Source organism: Thermochaetoides thermophila (genome assembly GCF_000221225.1).
Source record: "Thermochaetoides thermophila DSM 1495 unplaced genomic scaffold scf7180000011821, whole genome shotgun sequence".
Lineage (NCBI taxonomy): Eukaryota > Fungi > Ascomycota > Sordariomycetes > Sordariales > Chaetomiaceae > Thermochaetoides > Thermochaetoides thermophila.
The window spans coordinates 1,493,508-1,515,704 of record NW_006383037.1 but is presented as its reverse complement, the minus strand read 5'-3'; the positions used below and the strand labels follow the sequence as shown (position 1 = coordinate 1,515,704).

Sequence of the window (22,197 nt, the reverse complement as noted above, 5' to 3'; positions counted from 1 at the left end):
TTATGGGCGGGCGGGCATTCGGGTTATGGGCTATTCTTGTTGGGGGGGGGGGGGGAGTAATGTTGTGTTTTATTTTGTTTGGTTGGTTTTTGTCTGAGCCGGGAGCTGGGACTTGGATCTCTAGCGATGAGTGTACAGCAACTGCCAGTTCCCGCGACGCGACGCGACGCCCAAGGAGGGAGGTACTTCTTGTGTCTGCAAATTTTGGTGGGGTGGGAAGTACCTGCCCCGCCGAGGCAGTGGGTCCTTAAAGTGCTGCTGGACATAGTGGTTTTGGGCAGCGATCTTTCAGTGGTGCTTCAGTGGGGTTAGCGCTTCTTACAGCGGTTAACAGTGCTTTTCTGCACACAAAATTCTCCTCCAAAGTGCTAGGTTACAGAGCCTCGATTGGGCACCACACCAAGTAAGACCGCTAAAACAAACAGCTAAGGGCTGAGCTTCGAGCGCAAGTTCGCATCGCATCCCGCATCCGACGAACCATTCCAATCCAGTCCAGTCCAATCCAATCCAATCCAATACAACCTTCATCATCGCCTGTGCACACCACGATGCCTGATCGATCGCTCTGAGCCCTCATCTGACTTCACAAGCCGCCGCCCAGCAGCCGAGTCGTGCACACATGTTATTAAAACTCCAATGACCGCATCTCTCTGAGTGAGCACATCGCGTCGTCGCATCGATTGGGCCATCATCATCACCAACCTCATCACCACCAGCAAAAGAATCCCAAACATCAATCACTCCTCGAGTCACCACCCTCATGGTCGACATCAACCCGGCGGCCCTAAGCCGGCCGTCCATCGGCCTCTCGACGCCCTCCTTCCCGGGCAAATCGGGCTCCATCAACGTATCGGTCCCGTCGTCAGCGTCGGCATCGGCGTCGGCGTCATCCGCGCACAGCAAGCCGCAGAAGACGAGCCTCGTCCCGCCGCGCATCGACCTCGAGCCCATCTACACTGCACTCAAGGCTGCCATTGGTGCCGAGCAATGGCCGGTGTATAAGGAGACGCTGACAAATTTTCTGATTGGTACGTCCCCCAATTGGTTTTCTCTCCCTCGGCTCTGCTGACTCTGGACGAACGTATCCAGGCCGCCTCAACCAAGCCGAGCTAAGCGAACGCATCGACCCGATCCTGGCCTCGCAGGACGGCCAGAAAGAACATCTGCATAACCAGCTGATCGCCGCCATCTACGCCAATGTCACGCGCGAGATGCCCGACCCAGGGCTCGCGCCCTGGGTCAGCGCGAATGACAAGCCTACTACCGCGCAGACCAAGCCCGTCACCGGCGATGCTAATGAGCGCCGGCTCAAGGGAGAGGTCATGCAGCTGCCGGCGAGGGATCGGAGGAGGATCAAGGAGCTGGCGCATAATGATGTATGTATACATAACTGTATATGTGTTTGGAAGTGCTGCTGACCTGATTCGCCAGTTCGACCCCTACGACGCCCTGGCCAACGTCCTCATGGAACATGCGCGCGCAAAACCTCCCAAGATCGCCGAGCCGCCTGCCAGTGCGGGCGGCCTGAAAATGAGTATGTCCTCTCCCCTCCTCTCCCCTCCTCCCCCTTACTCAAAAAACCCCCCCCCCGACCCTCTCTCTCTCTCCTCTCTTACTGACCCTTACCTCCAGACTTCGACCTCGAAATCCGCAAACGCTACGCCCAACCCCTTGCCGTCGAATCCGGCGAATTCCCCGACACATCCAACATCGAGTCGCGCATGCTTCCATTCTGCTACGAAGCGGGTCTCTCCTCCGGCCACGCCCCCGACGCAGCGCAATTCATGTCCATCGCGACCGAAACCTTTATCAAAGAAGTCATGTCGGCCATCTTCAGCCGGACACGCTCCAACGGTCCCGGCGACTCAGGGAGTGCCGGCTTCGGCTTGGGCAGCGGCTGGATCCAGACGCATCGGTATCGGAAGCAGCTGGCTAAAGAGGAGGAGGCCTTCCAGAGGGGTGAGATCAGCAGGGATAAGATGGGGCTTTTGCCGGTCGAGGCCAAGGCCGCGAGCGAGAGGGGCCCGCTGGGCATGGCAGATGTGAGGCTTGCGCTGGAGATGGGGGATTGTGGGTTGGCCGGGTTTCCGGTAATTGTGAAGAGCGTGATTTACGGCTGGCGGGAGGGAGAGCTGGAGAATTGGGAAGATTATACGTATGTTGATCCGAGCAGACCGGACGGGATTGCTATACCCAGCAGAGGGGATGGCGATGTCGAGATGGGCGGTGTCGGGGTCAACGGGGTTGTGAAGGGAGAACCCGAGCCACAACAACAGCCGCTTGCGAATGGGGTGCATGATGTTGACGCGATGGATATCGATGGCGTTAGTGTCGCAGGAGGAGCAGCGAACGAGATATGGTGGGAGGGCGCAGAGCCCGAAACCTCGGACCTGCTCAATGCCGTGCTGGACTCGTGTCTGGCGGTGAATTAGGGTTTCTGTGAGCCAGATGCGAGGGCTGGGTACGGTTTGGCACAGCCGAACGGGCAGGGTGCGTTGGAGGAGGGGGGTCTGGAGTTGGGATCTTCCCCTCCTCCTCCGCTCATTCCCTTTTCGAGCACGGCTTTTGTGGTTGATTCCCGTGTTACTCCGACTGACAGGAGGGGGTGAAAGGATTATAATTTTTAGGAGATGGTACTGGTGTTTCTGTGTTGCTATTAGTTATCATGGATTGGTTGGCTGGTTTGGTTTTTGGTTTTGGTTGGTAAAAGGGGGGGGAGGTTTGCTTTGTTTTTGGCGCAGGCGTTTTTTCTTTCTTTCTTTCTTTCTTTCTTTCTTTCTTTCTTTTTTTCACGAAGTTTCTGCCATTTTGACAATTGGGATTCTGGGGCGCGGAGTATAAAGTCATTGAGTCCTTTTGATATTCGACATTCCATCACTGGCGGGATACCTTACTAGTTTTACACGCATGGCAGCGCATACAGAATTACAAGGAAAGGGAGTAAAAAGAGAGGTTGCATGCTGCATTGCTGTTTTCTCTGTCGAGGATGGCGATGGGCATTTGTGTCGGGTAGTTTTGAACGTGGAAGAAGGGAAAAAAAAAAAGAGGGGGAGGGTCGCTTAGTCTTGGGGACGGACAAGAGCATCTTACCCCTCGTGGACTGTCTTCAGAGGAGGTTGTCGAGTTCAAACATACGAGACTTCGGCTAATGAGGAGATGGGATGGAGGAATGTGAATAGGGTATGGTGTATACGCCTTCAGCATCAGCATCAAACAACTGGTGTGCCTTCATGGGGGGGAGGGGGCGGGGGCGGGAGTAATGGGATAATTGACACAACGCAGGGGATCTCGACGACGAGCTAAGGCTTGTACTATAATTTTTAGGAACGATATCCGAATACTTATCAGGGACTTGGTTCGATGGACTTAATCCATCCCGTCTGCTCGTGACTCCCGACTGTGGCATGACATCGCGGTGATGTTTGATGCTGACATCAGGGGTTGCTTAGTCATCGTTTCTGTAAGAATATTCTGTAATGCCATACGGTAATCAATATAACTTAGAGCAGGGGGTTCGCGTAAACGGCACCAGACCCGCCCACTTACACGCGACCGCGTTCCCACGCGCGTGGTCGTCGCGCGTTGTGATTCGCTTCCACAGGACCTTATCCTCCCATTCTAATAACACCAGCCCTCTCTCAAAATCTCCTACGGTTACTTGAAAGCGTTGCAACATAGATACGTCGTTCTTTAAATTGTTTTGTACCAATTTCCCTCGCATCGACAGATAGAGAGTACGGAAAGATACCAATTGGCCCAGCATGGCCTCATCACCAACCTCGCCGAAGGATATCAGCTTTTCCTTCGAGAAAAGGAACCCCTTCCTCAACTACGATGTCAGCAGCAGTGAGAGTGAGGTCGATGAGTCGATCCTCCGGCCGCGCGGCAAGCTTGCGTCTATGATGCAAGTTCGCGGGCAGCAGAAGGATACGGCTATGGAAGAAGACGATGAAGAAGATGAGGATATTGTCATAGCGTTTAGGAAGCCGAAACCCGCGCAGAAGGCGGCGAGTACCGAAGAGCAACAGCAGCAAAAGGAGAAGCATGGCGATATTGAGAGGGATGAAGACGAGGATGTCGTCGTCACGTCCCGGCCGAGGAAGCTCCTCTCTCGCCGTCAGCGCACTAGTGCTTCTCCCGAGCCCCAATCCCCTCAGAAAAAATTCACCATCAACGATGACCGAGCCGTCACCAACAGTCCTCCCTCACGAGCCTCCTCCCCCGGCTTGTTCGTCTCCCCTTCTCGTCCATCCCGCGTCGGCACCCCCTCTCGCACCCAAGACAACGACAACGACAACGACAACGACAACGACAACGACAACGACAACGCCGACGACAGCGACAGCTCCCTCCCCAGCCCCTCGGCCCTGACGAAAAACCCGCGCTTTCAAGCGCTGGTCGCCAAGAAGCGCGCCGAGCGTTTGGCTAGGGAGGCAGAAGAGGCTGCGAAAAAAGCCTCCGCCCAGCGTCATCAACAACAAAAACAAAACCCCCAGTATGGGGATGAAGAAGATGAAGAAAACTACGACGATATCACCGACGATGAGGGCGGTCGGACACTCACTCAGAAGTCTAGCCGGGGGAGAGGGCAGCGGAAAGCGAGCAAGAAGGCCATGGAGGAAATGTCCCGCGAGACGCAGCGCCTGGCACGGAGTATGCAGCTCGTGCACGAGGCGAAGGTAAAGAAAAAGATCAGTAAGGGGGTGTTGTTTGAGAGGTTTGGGTTTAGGCCTGATGACGCCCAAACATCGAATGTGAAGGAAGCTGAGCCGCACACTCAACAGCAGCAGCAGCACCAGATAGAGGGCGTTGCTTCGTCGAGCAGGGCTGCTTCCCCGGCTGAGGGGGCCAGGTTGAGTACCAGTGACGCGGAGATGAGGGATGCAAACGGGGAGGAAGATACGCCGCCTAGTTCGCCGCCGGAGGTTGGGGAGCCTACTGAGGAAAAGGAGGGTAAGGGAGCTGCTGTGCAGCTCGATGAGGGGAGTGACGATTCGGACGAAGAGTTCCCCGAGGATCCGGAAGCGATTCTTCAACAAAGGAAGAAGCTCAACAAAGGCAAGGGGAAAGCAACAGCCGTGGATCTGAAGGCCAAAGAAGCGGCGGAGGTGGCCAAACGGACCCCTGCTAAACGCCAGATTCGAGTTAAGTTGCCCATACTCCAAGCTAATACTGCCCATACGTCAGCCATCACGATCGATGATGACGATGACGACGACGACCTCCAAATCCAACCCCCTCATCCCAACCCCCGCGTCTCCGACCTCTTCTCCCGCGTCCCCATCAACCAAGCCAAACACCCACGCCCCCTCCAAATGCTGCGCTTGCTCGCCCAACTCGATGACCCAGACAAGAAACACCCCGCGGCAAACATTCCTCCGGCCAAGCAAGCCCAGCAACCCCCGCCCATGACAGCTTCCGAGTTGTCAGCTACCCTCCTCCAGCGCGCGAGACAGCAAGCCAAGGCTGAAAGGGACAGACACCTGGAGGAGCTCAGGGCAAGGGGAATCCATGTGCAAACGGCAGAGGAGAGGGAGAAGGAGGAGCAAGAGGTGGAGGATTTGGTAGAGAAGGCGAGGAGGCAGGCGGAGGAAATTATGAGGAAGGAAAAGAGGGAACGGAGGAAGAACGGGGAGAATGAAGAGGAGGATCCGCCTGGGTGGGATAGTGAAGAGGAAGAGGAAGAAGAGGAGGGGGAGAAGGAGAAGGAGATTGAGTTATCTGGTTCGGAAGAAGAAGAAGAAGAAGAAGAAGAAGAAGAAGAAGAAGAGAGAGAGAGAGAGAGAGAGAGNGNGAGGAGGAGGAGGAAGAGGTTGAATTATCGGGGCCAGGGGAGGAGGAAGATGATGAAAGTTTGGTTGAGGAGGAAGCTGAGAAGGAAGAGGAGTCTAAACAGCCTGCTGGTGAAGACGCCGAAAAGGCAGACCCTGACTCCGACGAAGAAATCCTCCCTACCGCCCGGCGCAAACTTCGCAAGCCCAAAGCCAAAACTACCACCGCTGTCCTCTCCTCCGACGATGAAGATGGCTCCTCATCCCTCGTCAAAGCAACACCGCAACCCAACAAGACGATCAAATCCCCCGTCAACAACACGGCCACTACCTCCCCCGCCATCCCAACCTCTGTTCTCCGCTCCGCCCGCAAGCCCTTCATCCCCGGCCTGCCTGTCTCGGGCCCGGCGGGCATGGGTCTGACGCAGATCTTTATGGGCACCATGGACGACAGCCAGGAGGGGACGCCGGCGCCGCCGCTCTCTCCTTCGCAGCCTAAGCCGACGTTTGATGTCGCCGACTTCGCGGATAGCAACTTCTCTCAAAGAGTCAGTCGGCAGGAGGATGAAGACATGATTCTGGATAGTCAGCCTACCATCAGAAGGGGTGCTGAAGAAGAAGAGACGCAAGGCGTGCAGCTGGACTTCAAGCCCGCTACCCAAGTGCACGGGTTCGAGTCCTTCCTGAACCAGTCGCCGGATGATGATGACGAGATGATTGATCCCACGCAGGACCAGGGCTTCAGCAAGCTGCCGAAGCTGAAGCAGCGGTTTGTCGAGGTCGGCGCGGCGGAGGGATTGACACAGGAGAGTGTGATCAACACCCAGGAGGAGGATGGCCGCGTGCATAGCAGTCCGCTCGTGAGGAGAACCACGGGCAAACTCTTCCGGCGGGGCGAATTCCCGCCCTCGACGCAGCCCGATGACGAAGAGGAAGAAGATGAGTTCGGCTTCGGCACGAAGAAGGCGGATGCGTTCGCTGCCATGAAGGAGGCTGCTCTGAAGAAAAAGAAGAAATTTGACAAGAAAAAGAGCAAAGCTCGTGAAATGATCGAGGAGCAAGCCGAGGAGTCCGAAGACGAGTACGCCGGGCTGGGCGGCGCCGACGATGAAGTCAGCACGGACGAGGACGATGCGCGGGATGTGCAGGACATGATTGATGATGATACGAGGGAGACAGAGGAAGATGGGAGGAGGTTGGCTGCTTTTTATGCGTATGTCCCCATTTTTTTTTCTTCTTCCACCCTCTCCTCCCTCCGGTTTTTTTTTTTTTTTTACTTGATAGGATGCTAATGATTACGAAAGTGACCGCGAACGCCGCGCCGACGAAGCTCAAGTCAACAAGCTATTCCACGACATCACGACTGGTATGTTGCGCAGGAAGCGTGCCGCCGGCGACTGGGATGACCTGGACGATTCCGATGATGACGAGGCCCGTCGTCGCCGCATGAAGAGAAGGCAGTTTGCCAAGATGCAGCGCGCGCTGTTTGCCGATGAGAGAATCAGCAAGGTTGCTGCCAACCCGCGGAATCAGGCTTTCTTGCGCACCATCGAGGATAGAGACTCAGATGAGGAGATGGACTTCCTGTTCGCTCCGACCCCCGCGCCCGTGGCTGGTGTTGCAAGGCTAGAGAGGCAGGATTCAGGCATGGCTGTTGACGGGGAGGACGAAGATGACGTCGTACCAGACAGCCAGCCTTTGCCAGCAACAAACCAACCCAAGCCCACCGTTGTGACGACGACGAACCCCCGCCGGACAAAGCCCATCACCAAACGCCCGTCTACCCTAGCCGAAATCCGCCAAACCCTCTCCTCCCTCCTCGAAGATGACCAACACCTCCGCACGTCTTCATCCATCATCCCCGAGACGGAACTCGCTTCCTCGAGTGAACTTGAGGACAATGGTGACACCGTTTCTGAGTCTCGTCCCACGTCGAGCAGCGGCAGTAACAAAGAGAACCTCCCCTCTCGCCGGACGAAACCTGGCTCCGGCTCCAGCGCAATCGTCGACCGCCTCTCCCTCAAACGCCAATCCTCTTCCAACAGCTCAACCTCCCGCCAAGCCTTCACCACCACTTCTGGGTCTCCCACCAGAGGACCCAAAGTCCCAACTCTCCTCCGTCGCGCCACCACCAACTCCCTTCTCTCCAATTCCGCCACCAACTCCTCCTCTTCTAGCACTGGCACTACCTTCATCGGAGTCACTACCAACCCCAACGCAACCACTTCCGCTAGTAAATTGTTCGCTGCAGGAGCAGGGGACATGAAAATCAAGAAAGTGGCTGGCAAGCGCTCTGGCGTGAGTTATCTCGCCCGAGAAAATGAGAGACGAGCCGCGCTGGCGGAGGCAGAGCGCAGGAGGGAGGAGAGGAAGGTGGTCAGGGGGATGGAAGGAAGGGTAGAGGTTGTTAGGGGGGTGTTAGGGAGGGGTAGTTTCGAATGAATTTTCTTTAAGGGAGAGAAAAGGGGGGGGGGAAGAAGGAAGAAGAAGGAGAAAGTCACATTGGAGAGGAGTAAAAGAGGTTGAGGGGAAATGTAGGGATGGAGTTCAGAAGCCGGGTCGACATCTTAGAATAGTTCATTCTGGTTGGGTTGGCGAGGGTATTTGGCGTATTGGGTCTTTGTTGTTGTTGTAGTTGTTGTTGTTGTTGGGTTATGCTAGTCTGTCTGGGTAGTTTGTATTTTGTAGGGAACAACATAGGCGTATGGGAATGCAATTTTTACCCTAGGATTGTTTACAATTCTGTCTCTTTGCACTCAGTGCGAGTGTGCTTACTACGAGATATATAGTTCCAGTTCTCTTCATAAACTAGGTTCCTAAATCTTTAAGGAGTAACAAACTGTGGCTCCTATAACCAAGAACTGTCGGGCTGAGCTTTCGATCATACAGACAAGCTTACACCTCAGAGAAATGATCTCTACATGCAAGAACTCCTTTAGGGTCGTAGTTTGCTCTACGTCGTCATTTTACATCTTGACCATCTTGACAGTGGCTGTCTCTTACAGATGCCGGTGTAAATATCGATGAAAGAAGACTGTCGTAGAGCTCAAGATTCAATGCAAGTTAGTAGTCAGAATGGCACATGGACCAAGAAACGATCAGAAAGAAAATATGAGGCAAAAGGAAGGGACAACAAAGGAAGACGGGAAAGAAACGGAGCTTAAGTTGGGTACCACAAATCCAAACTCTACAAGTACTCCCCCTCTCCCCCTCCCCCACCCCCCCCCCCATCCCATTATTCGGTTATCCCAGGTGATTGAGAAGGAAGCCTTCTTGAAAAGCCCCCAAGAGTCTCAAAGCTGACTTAGGCCAAGCTGTTCACCATATCCACAAAAGATCTCATACTGCAAAAACTCAAGCCAAGTACCGCTCTTATTACACTACCCCTCCATTACTCACACCCTAAGAATGTAAATACATGACAGCTCCATCAAAATTCTTATCTGACAAAGGAAACAAAGCTGTAAATTATTCCCACGTCAAGTCAGTCAGTAATAGTAGTAGGTACATGCATACAAAGTAGTACATAGGCAGTCAGTCAGTAAACTGGCCGTATGCAGGCCATCCAATCCGCAGACAGTCAAGCAGGTTCGCCACACAATCATTCATCCATCCATATCATACCATCATAGTCCTCTTCCTCATACAAATAACCGATGGGCGCTCCCTTGCTTGACCAGCCAACAAGACCAGACAACCGCGAAGCCAACAAAGCTCGTAGTGCCGAAACACCAACGCCGACCGACCCCGTCCAGTCCAGTCCAGTCCCATCCGTCGCCATGGTATGGTAAGGTTAATCTATACACGGAGAACGCAATGCATGAATGACAATATGCTGTTGATGTTTTCCTTTTGTTTTTGATTCGCGCCAGCCCATCCATCCATACATGATGCGATGCCTCCCGTCATAATACAACAGGTTCCCAGATAAAGACAGACAGAGCCGAAACACCGTCCCATCCCATGCGAGGAACCAAAGCCAGACAACCTCCTCCCACCACGAGAATCAAACCATTATTACCCTCCCATACAGAGAGAAGAGAAAAACAAGAACCCTTGTTCCGCCCAGATTATGCCCGAAATGTGAGCCGCCAGGTATTGTAACAGATGCGATTCCCCGAACTCCGGTAAATGAAACGGGAAACCGCTTTCCAGACAATACATGCATGATGGTACATGAGAGAGACAAAGGAAAGAAGCACAGCAACGTCGAGGCAGGCGGGCCTCGTCCAGTTGAGTGGCCTGTCGGTAGGGGCCACGTTGGTATCAGTCGTAAGTCGTCGATCGAAACGCGAAGTCGTGGAAGCGTATCGTCGATTAGTTTGGTACAGAGCCTACATCAGATGGCATCATATTGTTTGGTAGGCGGTGTGTTTCATATGTCGTAGCGCCAGATGCCTGCTGGATATCTTCAAACACCCGTCATCTCGGTGTCGGACCCTTCCTGGACGCTTGGGCCGACTTGCGGACCCCAGTTGCCCTCAAAGACCGTCGCGCCAGCTGCGCGACGACTAGAAATCCAGGTAACCGGCTCCGAGGCCAGCAACTGCTCAGCAGTGGGGCGGTCCTTGGGATTCGGCTGGATCATCCACTTAACTAGGTTGTCGAGCGAGTGCGGGTGGTTGGGATCGGCCAGGAATGGCGGCGGTTCGCGCAGCTCAGGACGCCGCTGGGAACCAAAGAGATTGCTAGCGTCATGGGTCATACCCTTGAACGCGAATGAGCTATCCTCATCGGGCATCGACACCCCTGAGTCGTTGCAGATCGGCACGCCGTTGGCGTCGCGTAGAACAGCACCGGCCTCGCCAGGCGTCAGAGGTGGGACGACCGACATGTCGCCATTCCGCAATGCCTGCCAAGTCGGGCCGTTGTCGGGAAGGAAAACGTTGCATGCGATCTCAAGGATGATGAGGCCAAGCGCAAAGATATCGGCAGGCTTGTCATACTGGCCGAGAAGTATCTCCGGGCCGATGTACTCGCGATCGCCTTCGCCTTCGATGCCCTTGGGAGCAGGCCAGGAGGTGGCCATGCCAAAGTCGCCAATCTTGAGGTAACCGTCGAAGGTGATGAAGATGTTGGCCGGCTTGATGTCGAGATGGATGAAGCCAGCTTGGTGAATCGCCATGAGACCCTAGAGAGGGTCAGTCCAAGTCCCAACCAACATAACAAGTTAGATCAATGCTTACCTGAGTTGTTTCCAGGAGGATCTTCCAAATCCTAAAGTCGTCCAGGCGACCACACTGCCCAATCTCGCGAAGGAAGGCATCGAGGCTGCCCTCACTGCAGTACTCGGTTTGGATGTAGAGATGGCCGTTATGCTCCCAGCTGTCGATGAACTGAACGATCTTGCTGGAGTGGCTGAGGGTCTGCAGGATGTGCACTTCCTTCATCTTAGCCTCACGCTCACGGGCGCTGTGGAAGGGAAGCTTGAGCTTCTTTACGGCAAACACTCGGGAGTTGTCGTCGGGGCTAGAAGGCGTGCGCGGAGTTGTCGAAAAGCCCGTCAGAAACATGCTAGGAGCTGACGCCTTGACGACGCGGTACACCTGAGAGAACTCGCCGCTACCAATGAGCTCCGACTTGTCGAAGCGGCTCATGAGCGATTCGTCAACCTCGACTGGGCCGTGGCGATTCTGAGGAGTGACGCTCAGCCGGCGATCAATGACACTAGAAAAGAGCGAAGGTGGCTGAGAACCGGTGGGTGTGGCCGGGGGCGGCCGTGCAGAGATTGACCGAGAGCATGGGTCGGGCATGACCGACCCGTCTTGCGGTGTCTGCGGCGGCCGGTTCTCCTTGCCGAGAGGGGTCTTCGTAGCCTCGTTCCTCGTATACTGGCCAAACACCCCGAAGGAGGCAGGACCGGTCCGGTTCGGGGCAGGAGTAGCGAAGGACGCGGGCTGCGAGCGGCTGTTGTTCAGGCCAAGAGAGAAGCTCAGCGACGGACTCGCGCCCGAGAAGGGAGTCGTGGGACGAGTGATGCCCTCAACGGCCCGATCTTTCTGCGTCGGACCGATCTTCGAAGGGGTGTCGTCGATTCTTCCCAGGCCAAAGCCCGGTACCGGCGTGCCGAAAGGTGTGTACGATTCCCTCTGCTCATCGCGAGCGCTCGGGACTGGCGTCGTCGATGACTTGTTGAAGAGCACGTTCTTAGTGGGCGTCGGAGGAGGGAAGTCGTCATGGCTACCGACCAGCTCATCGCCGTCCAGGCTCAGAACGCTCGACTTCCTACCGGGACCGTTGCGAACCTGCTGGAACAGGAAACTGCCGGACTTATCCTGGCTTCCAAACGGGTTGTTCTCGCGGATTGGCGCCACCAGGCCGCTAAACGGGGTGGACGGGCTACCCAATGAGATGCGCTGACGCCGGCCGCCGCTGGTGCCTTGAGGGGGGAAGGTATTCGAGTTGTAGGGCTGCTTCTTGCAAGGCGTATCCGGCATTTGGGACATCTTGAAACCAGAGTGCTTCGGCGGGAGCAGATCCGGATTGCGGTTCATCTTGGAAACCAAGCCGGTCGACAGGAACGCCGACTGCAGAGGCTTGGCCTGCTTGTACTGCGGGGTCATTTGGGAATCACTAGTTGGTCGCTGGGACCCCGGAGGAAGCGACTTAGAGAAGTTGAGCGGCACACGCGGCCTCTCGCCGATATGTGAAACGGGAACATGTGTAGGCGAGTCATCCGGCTGGCTGGAGCTGGAGGATGACTGGGTCAAAGAACGGGACAGCGGATGAGGCTGGTTCGCAGGTCGCGGCGCAGGCTGGGCCAAGGAAGAAGACGGGGCCGGAGACCCGAAGAGGTTGACGCGCTCTTCGGTAGGCGTGTAATGATCCAGCGACAAGCGGAGCCTATTGCGGGGGATCGGGGTGCTCGCGCCATCCGCAAGCTGGGAAATCTGCTTCTCGCCGGCGCGGCGACTCAGGGCACCGCGGCTTTCGCCCAGGCGCTGCTGTAGTGTGCTCTTGCGAAGGGAAGAAGTACGCTTGGGCATAACCGTGGGAGTCGGAGAGGCGACAGGATCGCGGAATGGCGATGCGGTCGTGCCGGTTAGTCGGTACTCTTGATTGCCATCGTCCTGGGTGTCGAAGGCGCCGTTACTACTATCCTTGGTCGCCATATTAGTTGGAGTAGTCGATGCGGGATTCTGGTCGAAAACCGATACGCCGTTGCTGACGCCGGAAATACCGTGAAGGCTGCGGCGCTTTGCGACTGGGCTACCAAAGGTGGGTTGGTCAACGCTCATAGCAGCGTCACTACGCTTAAGAGGACTGACGGAAATCGAAGGGAAAGTAGACTTGTCCTCATTGTCCAGGAACTTGGCCATGCCGCTCTTGCCAGAGCCGTTGCTTTCAAGACTGAAAGAAAGCCGATTGGCGCGCTCAAAGCTGCGTCGCTCGGAGCTGCGACGAGCCGTGGGGCTCAGTTCGATGGGTGACTCAGCGCCACTAGGCAGATCCAAATTTTCTTGGTCGTTGTCCTCGCAGTCGGAAGACGAAGATGACGAAGAAGAAGCTGAAGGAATTGGGTTACCCGAGTCGGGGGCAGGGCCAAAGACGCGCTTCAGCGGGCTTTTCCTAGGAGACAGTCGCTGGCGACCCAAGGGACGTGTTATTGGTTTGGCAGACCGAGTAGACCGCAGTGAAAGCTTGATGTTAGACCGTAGAAGAGGTGTTGCCGCGGGCAGCGGAGGAGGAGCCGTGAATGCGGCAGCCTTAGGAGACGAAGGCTCGGCAGGACCAGCAGGAGTTGCGGGGATCGGGGTTGACGAAGCTCCCGTGGCTGGCCCGGGCTGGTCTGAGAACAATGACCGATCCGTTGGCGCGGGGGTTAGCGGCTGCCGGAAGATGGACGAAGTCATGGGAGTAGAGGTGAGAGTGGGAGAAGCAGTGCTAGACAGCCGGAACTTGGACGGTGACCGAGAGAGAGAGCGACGCAGCGACCGAACTGCAGAGCTCACGTCAACGTTATGAGGATGAGTGGGCGAGGGCAGAGTAAGAGTGCCCCCGCTGGTACTCGAGTATGACATGTCGTTGGGCTGTTCACAAAGCTTTGCTTGGACCAGAGCAAAGCACGATCTGCTGTGCGCGCGTCTGCGATTGCACGCGTCAATTGGGGGATATCTCTGTATGATTTGCTATGTCTGAGCGAGGCCCGTGAACCCACAAAGCACGATCTGAGGGCACTTGAGAAGAAGTCAAGCAAATGGACGTCCAAGAAGCCGCCAGTCCGTGTTCAGGGGCGAGCCTGTCGACCTTGAAAACGGATGAGACCCGGGGGGGGGGGAAAAAGTAGTTGAAAGAATTGGCTAAAGGAAAGAGAAAAAGGAGTGAATAGAATGGATATGTTGTCGAAGCCCAGCAGAAAAAGAGTGACGAGGTCGTCGATAACGTGCTCCAATCTGGAATATTCGATCACAAGGTCTCCAAGCTAGACTCGGAGACTGTGTTTTTGTTTTGTTATGTTCTTGCCGGAGAGAGCAGAGAGCTGGTAGAGAGAGAAGAGCGATCTGATCAACGCGCAATAGCAACTGCAGAGCTAGGCGCAAGTTGAGCTTGTTTTGATGGGAGGGAGGTAGTTCGTTTACTCGAAGCGCTGGCTGGGCATCTTCGGGGAGATAAGCTGGTGATACGACTGCCTTGGTCGTCACGCACTACGAGAAAAATCGTGCAAGGCGACTCGCGATGCCTATGGTGCGCTTGCCTTGTCGTCTCTCGTCGCGAGTCACATGCGCATTCTACTTCCAGATGCAGAAGGCGCAGAGGACAATTGTTGAGCGTCGTCGTCTCGTCTCGTCTCGTCGTTTCCTCTCTCCTGATTTGCAATCAAAGGGAAAGTGCCGGTATATTGGAATGCCGGATAATTGCACGCACAATGAACGGGATGGATGTGGCGCGGTGCGCAGGCGAACGTCTCGAAAATGCGATGGGATGCTATGCGATTGCGCGCTGCGGGGTTGTGGTCCTTGTCTCGATGCTAATGACGAAATTAGCTGTACTTGGGGATGCGCAGCGAAGGGATGGATACACTGGAATTCAGCTTGGTCTGCTGAAGGATCCAAAGGAAAACTTCAAAGAAAGGCGACCGAGCTGATCGTTGCCAGAATCCAGACAGGGAGTCTTGAGAACTGGAGTGTGGCAGTCACGCGAGGTAGGGCGCACACAACCTTGGGGCATTTGCTCTTGTTTACACAGCTGATTTGACGCGCGTCGCGTTCCTAACGCGCTTTTCGACAAGGGTCCCTTCGCCCACTCTCCTGTAAGGTGGGTTCCGGGTCCCACCCACACCCAGGGTGGCGTGGTGGCGGCACCCTCCCGCAGCTCTCGGCTCACGTTTCCGTTACCTGTATTTTACAAGTGTTCACGCTTGTTACCAAGCCTTCAGGTGAGCTTAAAGCCACGAGACATTGCACTCCAACTGCCTCATTAGACACGACAGGTGTCAAAGTCACAAGGCCCAATTGTTGGCCCACTGCTTACAAATATCACAATTCGAACAATGAACCTCAATGTATGCTGTTCGAATAGCAACCCTCATTCTTCTCTCACCGCTTCAGATGAACTTGTGGTTCATCGCTTTCCCAATTGGGCTTGTACCGACCTGGGTGGTACCTACGCAAAGCGGTGAATTTCTCCATCATGATGCCCCTTTGGAGCCCCAAACCTTTGGAACTGTCCTCAATTCAGAGAAAAAGCCAAGAAACTCCGCCCTCATGCTGTTACAGTAACGTTAGCCTTGCGGGGTGATGTAAGATCCTCTAGGTTCACACCGCTTAGACCCTCCGCTCCCTCCCGTGCGTCTCCGGTGGTTTGGGCTGGAATGGCCAACCGTTGGATGCGACCCAAGCCTGGTGCAAACACAATGCAGGTCCCAGGACAGCCGGCCGTCGACCTACATCAGGTCCCCCTGCAGTAGACACCACCATCTTTGCAAGCAGAGAAGACTTCAAGACATGAACCACTGATCCATCTCACCTTGCTTCTAAGGTAAGGCCTATATAAACATGGCTGCATCCAACGCCCATGCCGGCTGTGAGAGAATCAGGCTGTCGCATGCCACAACAGACTGTTCAGATTGCCCTGTTTAGGCTTTTGTTGCTCGAGTTGAAGTTGCTTGTTTTGAATCAGAGGCTTGATATATCGCAGCTGCTTGGTGGCCTGCAGCCTTCAATTCACAATCCCTCCATTCCCGCTATCTTCTTACATGATGACTTTCATTTTGACTCATCCCAAGACGGTTGGGTCCGTTGTGATCAGATGTTGTGCTGTGTGGCAATGTCCTCCAGGCAGCTATCATAACACCATGGTTTTTGTTTATTTTTGCCTTAACACGTCACAGACCAAACAAAACACAAAAAAGACATGTTCCAGCTCTCAAATCATGTCCTCCGAGCCGCATCAACACGTCTTCTGCAGCAAAAACCCACTAACAACATGAAAATTACGCTCCACAAACCGTAAAGTCTTTTTTTTTCTGTCGTCAGCCAAAACAGGAGATCTTGTTACCATCATGCTCCACCACGCCTTTCCTTTTTCCTCTATTACCATGAAGCTCCACATCATGGACAAGGAAAAGCTCGTCAAGACACGCAGTCTCGACCGATTTCAGATCGCTGTCGTTCAATTGAACCGTGGCCACCACGACTTTCCCATTCTTTTTCCTCCCCCACGCTTCTCCTTTTCCTCTCTGTCCTTTCCAAGTCCCAAGTTGTGTTTGTCCTCAACGATTGTTGCCACCACTTAATGACACGATTATCTTTCCACCAAGTAACATCCCTAGGGGAAAAAACAGCAATCTAGAAGGCACTTGTCCTGCTCAAAACATTGCTTTTATTATTGTTGTGACCTGTAATTATCGACGCGTCCAATTGCTTGTTGCGCTTGGATGGAGCCCTCCACATTGCAGAAACGCACAGATTGGCGTGTGTTGATCCCCCTCCAAGCTCATCCAACCAAAATTTCCGAGTGAATGACTGATCAAGCCTGGACCCTGACTTATGGAAGGGTGTGTGTGAACGGGGGACAAGACTGCGAGAGCAACACAACACGTTAAAGAGGACAGAATTTGGGAAATGGGAGATCGACACGTCAATTGTTCTATGCATAACAGTAAGCAGATTAGTACTAAACAGCCACCGTGACTACATAAGCATCTCGTGTGGGGTTTTACCTACATCCATGCATCCATGGATGACAAATTAGAGGAAATATCTTGTGATAATTACTCTTGGTCTTTCAAAGAAGATGAATTAGAAAAAAAAATAAAAATAAAATTTTGGTTGCCTCTTCAATCAGGATGCTGTGTAAGTTCTATAAACGTAAAAATAACAATACTTCAGTGTAGGAATACATTTTATTTCCAGCGCAACTCATTACCTGTATGGTAATGATGGTTAAGACAAGAATTCCATTGATGCCCATGAGGCCATGGTGCACCAAGAATAAAGGGAAAGTTGAGACAGTCCTGGCGATCTCTCTGACAAAGTTTTTGGCAATGACCAAGATCCATACTCAATAACATATCAGCACCTTCTTCTATACATATTCGAGATGCACACCAGGGAGCAGAGAACTACCAAAATCAAAACACATCAACACCAAAACATTGATCCCATCACTTAAATTCTCATTACTTATCAACACTATATTTTCCCCCTACATCACACCCTCCTCAAACCCACCTAGTCCTCACAAACTCAGCCCACTTCCCCACATCCTCCAACACCTCCAACGCCCGTGCCAAATCGCCCGGCTGCGGCCTCCTCCTCTTTTTCTCCTCCCCATCCTCGTCTCCCTCAGTTTTTACCCCCTCCATCTGATCCCCTTCCTCTTCGATCATATTCTGCATCTCAACCTCCAGCCTCCCATTCTCCCTTACCGCGAACGTGACATGTGCGATCTTGCCCTTCACTTCCTCCTTGCTGGTGGCATGCAGAGGGAAGACTATCTGCAATTTGGGGGATGGCAGGACCAGGCGGAGGGTGACGTCGATGCTGAGGTCGGAGGAGGGCTGGTGCTGGGAGGGCGTCATGTTGGAGATGGGTCCGGAGTGGGAAGAGTGCTTGGCGAGGAAGGCTTCGAAGTCGTCTAGCTTTTTGTGCGATGCCTTTGCATTGGGAGTAGGTTTGGAGGTGGTGGTGTCGGCGTTTGGATCGGTAGGAAGTTGGAGCGCCGGCCCAGGCTTAAAGCTATTCTCCAACAACTGCGCCAGGAAGGCGTACTGCCTCAAGTAAGGCAGGATGCTGACCAGCTGCTGGGGATGGGAGAAGCTCATCTCCGTCAGGGTCCGGCACATCACGGGCTTTGGAACGAAGAGTGTGTTCTGATGGATCCTGTACTCCATCTTCTGCGTTGCCCCCTCGCCGTTCCGGACTCCCGACCGCCGAGGGACGAATGGCGTCTTCTTACGACAGCTGAATACTCTTGTCTCGGTCGCGTCTGTCTCCTTGCCTTGCGGTGGAGGGATGACGAGGCTATCGAAGGACCGGAAGTGATGCTGTTGGAAGGGTTGAGTGGCTGTCTCGTCGGGCAGGACGCAGCCCATCTCTTGTAAGTGCTGCCACAGGTTGATGGGGATGTGCACGGGCGGGTCGAAGACAGCATGAAAAGCGACCTCGGGCAAACGAGGTGGAAGAAGTGGCGCGTCCGCCTGCTGCTGTTGCTGTTGCTGTTGCTGTTGCTGTTGCTGTTGCTGTTGCTGTTGCTGTTGCTGATCCGTCGCAGGAATAAAAGTTGGCTCGGGGTCAAGCCAGTCGATGATGGGTTCGCCTGTGTGTAGGCCATCCGGGAGAGAGGTCTTGACGACATTAGGACCGATCCACTTGTCGGAGATGCGCACGGGGTTGATGCTTAAGTCGCGGAGAGGAGCACAGCCGATGAGGATGCTCCAGGTGCGCTCGTTATCCGCTATCCAGGAGGCGACTTCGGCGTCAGGGGTCCTGAGCAGGTGCTTTTCCTTCCAGTAGTCTAGAGCGAGGCCCACGCGGCCCCGGTCGTTCATCGCTGGCTTCCCGCTCTTGGTGCAAAGGACGAGATTCTCGAGGTACTCGTCATCCTTGCCCGCAAGAGATGGGTCCTCGCGGAGCTTCTGCAGCTCCCAGGCATGAAGACGCGCTAAGCTTTCGTAGACATCGGCAACAGCCTCGTACAAGTTAAGTCCGGGGTTGATGCTGAGCTTGTCTAGCACAGCCAGGCGCTCGAAGTTTGCCGCAAAGCGGGCAAGAGACTTAGTTAATGGGCTCTGGCCCGGGGCAAGGCGCAGATCGTTAAACAGAATCTCGCCAGCCTTCTGGGCATGCTTAGTGACAATTTCTGGAGAGTCAGGGAAGTTGAGCGTCACAGACTGAACAACATCCTGGGAGAACTCCACCAGCAGTTCGAGGGCAGACCCGGCCACAATAAGGGTCCTCTTGTTGTCACTGCCCATTGAGCTCTCCCACATGAATTCAAGCTCCAGGCTGCGCGCTAACCTCTCTAGACCGGCTTCGCTGACTAGACCTTTGCTTTTCTAATGGGGGTTAGCCAAGGTCTGTTCAATATGTATACCTAATGAGGACGACATACGCTGAGGATGTGGATAACCTCCTCTAGGCGCTTGGCCCGCTCATCCTCACTAGCACGACCGAGATTTGCCAGCGACCGGATGGTCATGTCCATGCCAGGAGTCATGGGTTGTAGAGCGCCCAGGGCTGCTGACGCCGAGGGGCTGTCAAAGTTGATGGCGCTTGGGGGGCGGCCGCCTGTCGCAGTCGTTGAGCCCACGGTCGCCGGTGATCTTTTAAACTGCTGCGGCGACGAGCGCGGGCCATTTGGCGAGAAGACAGCCTGGGCGGCTGAAAAGGGCGTCGAAACGGGTGGCGTGCCGGCAGCTCCATGGGCTTGTGAGGGCGTGCGCCCTTGAAGGGGGTTCCTACCTGGCGTGGGGATAGGGGTGGACATCGTCGATGCGCGGTCGCGAGTTCCGTATGGAGTTGGTATTATCCTGTGCTGTATATGAAGGCCACGACCGCAAAATCCGACTAAGTTATACTGAAGGATTCTCTAGTGCGCGCGGCATCTCAGAGAGCCTGACAAGTCGAGGTGTGCACCAGCTTTGACTGGACGATGAGAGTGAAGGACTCCGATGGACTAAGCTTGAGCTCGTTGGGTATTGTTCTATTGTCGATGTATCACATTAAACACCCAATATAGTCAGTATTACTGTCAAATATTTAAATTAAGTAGCTTTGGCAAACCGAGTACGTGATGATGTGCCGGATTCAAGCAACGAATTGTTTAAGAAGTGTTGAAATGAGAGATGAAATGGATCCAGTCCAATTGTGTTCGTTGAAAGTGAGCTGAGGGTGAGCTTGCATACCAGAAGTTACCCTAACCCTATTCCTAACCCTTGTGTAAGGCCGACGTATCACAACAGCAAGAGGAACACGCTCAGGCGCATGCAGTTTGCGCCAAAATGTAAAGACAGCCACATTTGTTTTCAGCTTCAAGGCATCAATTACGCATAGACGTAAGAGGGGATTAGCTTCACGGTAGAATTACTCGACGACGCGACAGCAAAACAAGCTCACGGTGCACTACACGCAGTATTGGTGGGGGTCCCGAGCGAGTGGAGTCTTACCCAGCGCGGCAGCCCAGCGGAAGCCAGAAAACAAGGAGGGTTTGGGTCCGGTCCGGGGATGCATCATGGACATCAACCTTCAAGCTTCGCCATCACCATCCTCAACCTCCCCAACCCTTCCCAGTCCGCTGGCAGAACCACAACCGTCCACGCCAGCATTATCATTTCCCCGATTTCAGCTACCTCTGCACCAACTGTTCCAGCGACCCCAACAACCGCAACAACCACCTCCACGCCCACAACCACCATTCCAGCCGCAGCTTCACCCGCAACCAATCCACTACTCCCAACACGCCCCGCACCCGCTTCCGCCGCATCCCTACGGCCTGCCTACCACTATGAACGGCATTAACGGCGGCAACATGGGCGGCGGCATGGCGCCCATCCCGGCCGGCCACCAGGCTGAGCTCAACTACATCTACGGGATAGTTGAGGAGCTGAGCCGCCAGCTGGCCGAGAACCAGCGCGCCATGCAAGATATGGTCGAGATTGTGGGCAAGGTTCGCAATAAGGCTTTGGAAAAGGAGCTAGGCAACGATGAATTACTCTCCGGCTCCGGCGATGAGCTCAAGGGTATGTGCCCCTCCCCCTCTTCTTTCCCCTTTCTAAGCTAAGATACTAACCCCTCCTCATAGCCCAAACAGCCAACCTCGACATGGAAATCTCTCTCTTAACCGAAGCCCTTGAAAAAGCCAAATCTAGCCGGGACGCCAACGCGGCCCTCCTCAACCAATACGCCAACGTAATGGCCGGTATGCTGCGCCAATTCCACGAATACAAGGCCCGTCACGTTGCCGACGTCGCGGCCTGGCACCGCAGTTATCGCGCCCAGCTGGCCGAAGCGCGCGCCGAGAACTGCCGCCTGCGCGAGCAAATCTGGGAGATGCAAGCCCGCGCGGGCAAGGCCAACGAGCTCCTACGCAAATTCCGCGCCCGCTACGAGCAGGACACGGCACGCTGGGACCGGCGCGTCGAAGCGCGCGCCGTCAGACAGGAACTCCGTTTCTGGAAGAGGCTGGCCATGCCCTACTTGCCGGAGGATGACCCGTACTGGAGCGACGATGATGATTTGATCGATGTGGCAGAGAAGAGGCGGTTGGCAGAGGAGGCGCAGCGCAGGGCGGAGGAGCAGAGGATGCAGCTTGCGTCGCTGGATGATGCGGCCGATGCTGCGGCGGCGGCGACAGCTACGGCGGGGGATGAGGATGGGGAGATTGCGCCTGAGGTGTCGCTGGGGGGCGTGCCGATGCAAAGGGAGGATAGTGGGTTGATGCCGTTCCCTCCGCCGAGGCCGTCGAGTGCGGCGAGTACGGGATCTTCGGGGCAATGATGACGTTATTTGTTTTTTGTTTTTTTTTTTTGGGTCGAGATATTATCTTATTGTGTAGATGTAATCTCTGGGGATGGTATTGAGGTTTGGGATGTGGGTTTGTCGGGTATATTGGTATGTTGGTATGGGCGGTTAAGTATAGGGACTGGCGTTGGGATGAGATTGATGACTGTAGCTAATGAATTGGGTGTGCTCATAAGGCATGATACCTCCCAATAATGCATGGGATATGTCATCAAAATAAATGCTTTATCAGCTCAACGGATCGAAGCAGTGCGAGCAGAAGCAAACTTTTAAGAACTACCTAGGGAATGTCCTTTAGTACGAAATATCTCTTCTGAGTCCCTTTTCTTCTTGTTGCACTGATGAATCTACATCTGACATCCTGGCCAGCATATGAGGTATCCTCACCACATATTGGACCAGAAGAAGACACGACAGATGGACTTCAAGGACAGTTCCAAGTTGAGAAGAAGCTATGTTCCTTT

At 54.5% G+C, this 22,197-nt stretch overlaps 5 protein-coding genes across 5 annotated transcripts; 3 read left to right on the top strand and 2 right to left on the bottom strand.

The window, feature by feature from the left end:
• Nucleotides 1–760: 760 nt before the first annotated feature.
• On the top strand, nucleotides 761–2,432 carry CTHT_0063310 (putative transcriptional coactivator HFI1 protein; the record flags this gene model as incomplete). Its single annotated transcript, XM_006696575.1, has 4 exons — nucleotides 761–1,028; nucleotides 1,090–1,376; nucleotides 1,432–1,534; nucleotides 1,633–2,432. 4 exons carry the CDS (start codon nucleotides 761–763, stop codon nucleotides 2,430–2,432), a joined length of 1,458 nt encoding a protein of 485 aa, XP_006696638.1.
• Nucleotides 2,433–3,761: 1,329 nt separating this feature from the next.
• On the top strand, nucleotides 3,762–8,213 carry CTHT_0063300 (uncharacterized protein; the record flags this gene model as incomplete). The annotated part of the gene is made up of 3 exons (XM_006696574.1): nucleotides 3,762–5,724; nucleotides 5,832–6,984; nucleotides 7,076–8,213. 3 exons carry the CDS (start codon nucleotides 3,762–3,764, stop codon nucleotides 8,211–8,213), a joined length of 4,254 nt encoding a protein of 1,417 aa, XP_006696637.1.
• A 1,969-nt stretch (nucleotides 8,214–10,182) lies between these two features.
• CTHT_0063290 (uncharacterized protein) lies at nucleotides 10,183–13,792 on the bottom strand (the record flags this gene model as incomplete). Its single annotated transcript, XM_006696573.1, has 2 exons — nucleotides 10,183–10,902; nucleotides 10,958–13,792. The coding sequence occupies 2 exons, from the start codon at nucleotides 13,790–13,792 to the stop codon at nucleotides 10,183–10,185; spliced, it is 3,555 nt and encodes a 1,184-aa protein (XP_006696636.1).
• A 3,641-nt stretch (nucleotides 13,793–17,433) lies between these two features.
• Nucleotides 17,434–19,700, bottom strand: CTHT_0063280 (RNA polymerase II transcription mediator-like protein; the record flags this gene model as incomplete). Its single annotated transcript, XM_006696572.1, has 2 exons — nucleotides 17,434–19,269; nucleotides 19,326–19,700. 2 exons carry the CDS (start codon nucleotides 19,698–19,700, stop codon nucleotides 17,434–17,436), a joined length of 2,211 nt encoding a protein of 736 aa, XP_006696635.1.
• Nucleotides 19,701–20,444: 744 nt separating this feature from the next.
• Nucleotides 20,445–21,709, top strand: CTHT_0063270 (uncharacterized protein; the record flags this gene model as incomplete). Its single annotated transcript, XM_006696571.1, has 2 exons — nucleotides 20,445–20,952; nucleotides 21,015–21,709. 2 exons carry the CDS (start codon nucleotides 20,445–20,447, stop codon nucleotides 21,707–21,709), a joined length of 1,203 nt encoding a protein of 400 aa, XP_006696634.1.
• Nucleotides 21,710–22,197: the final 488 nt, after the last annotated feature.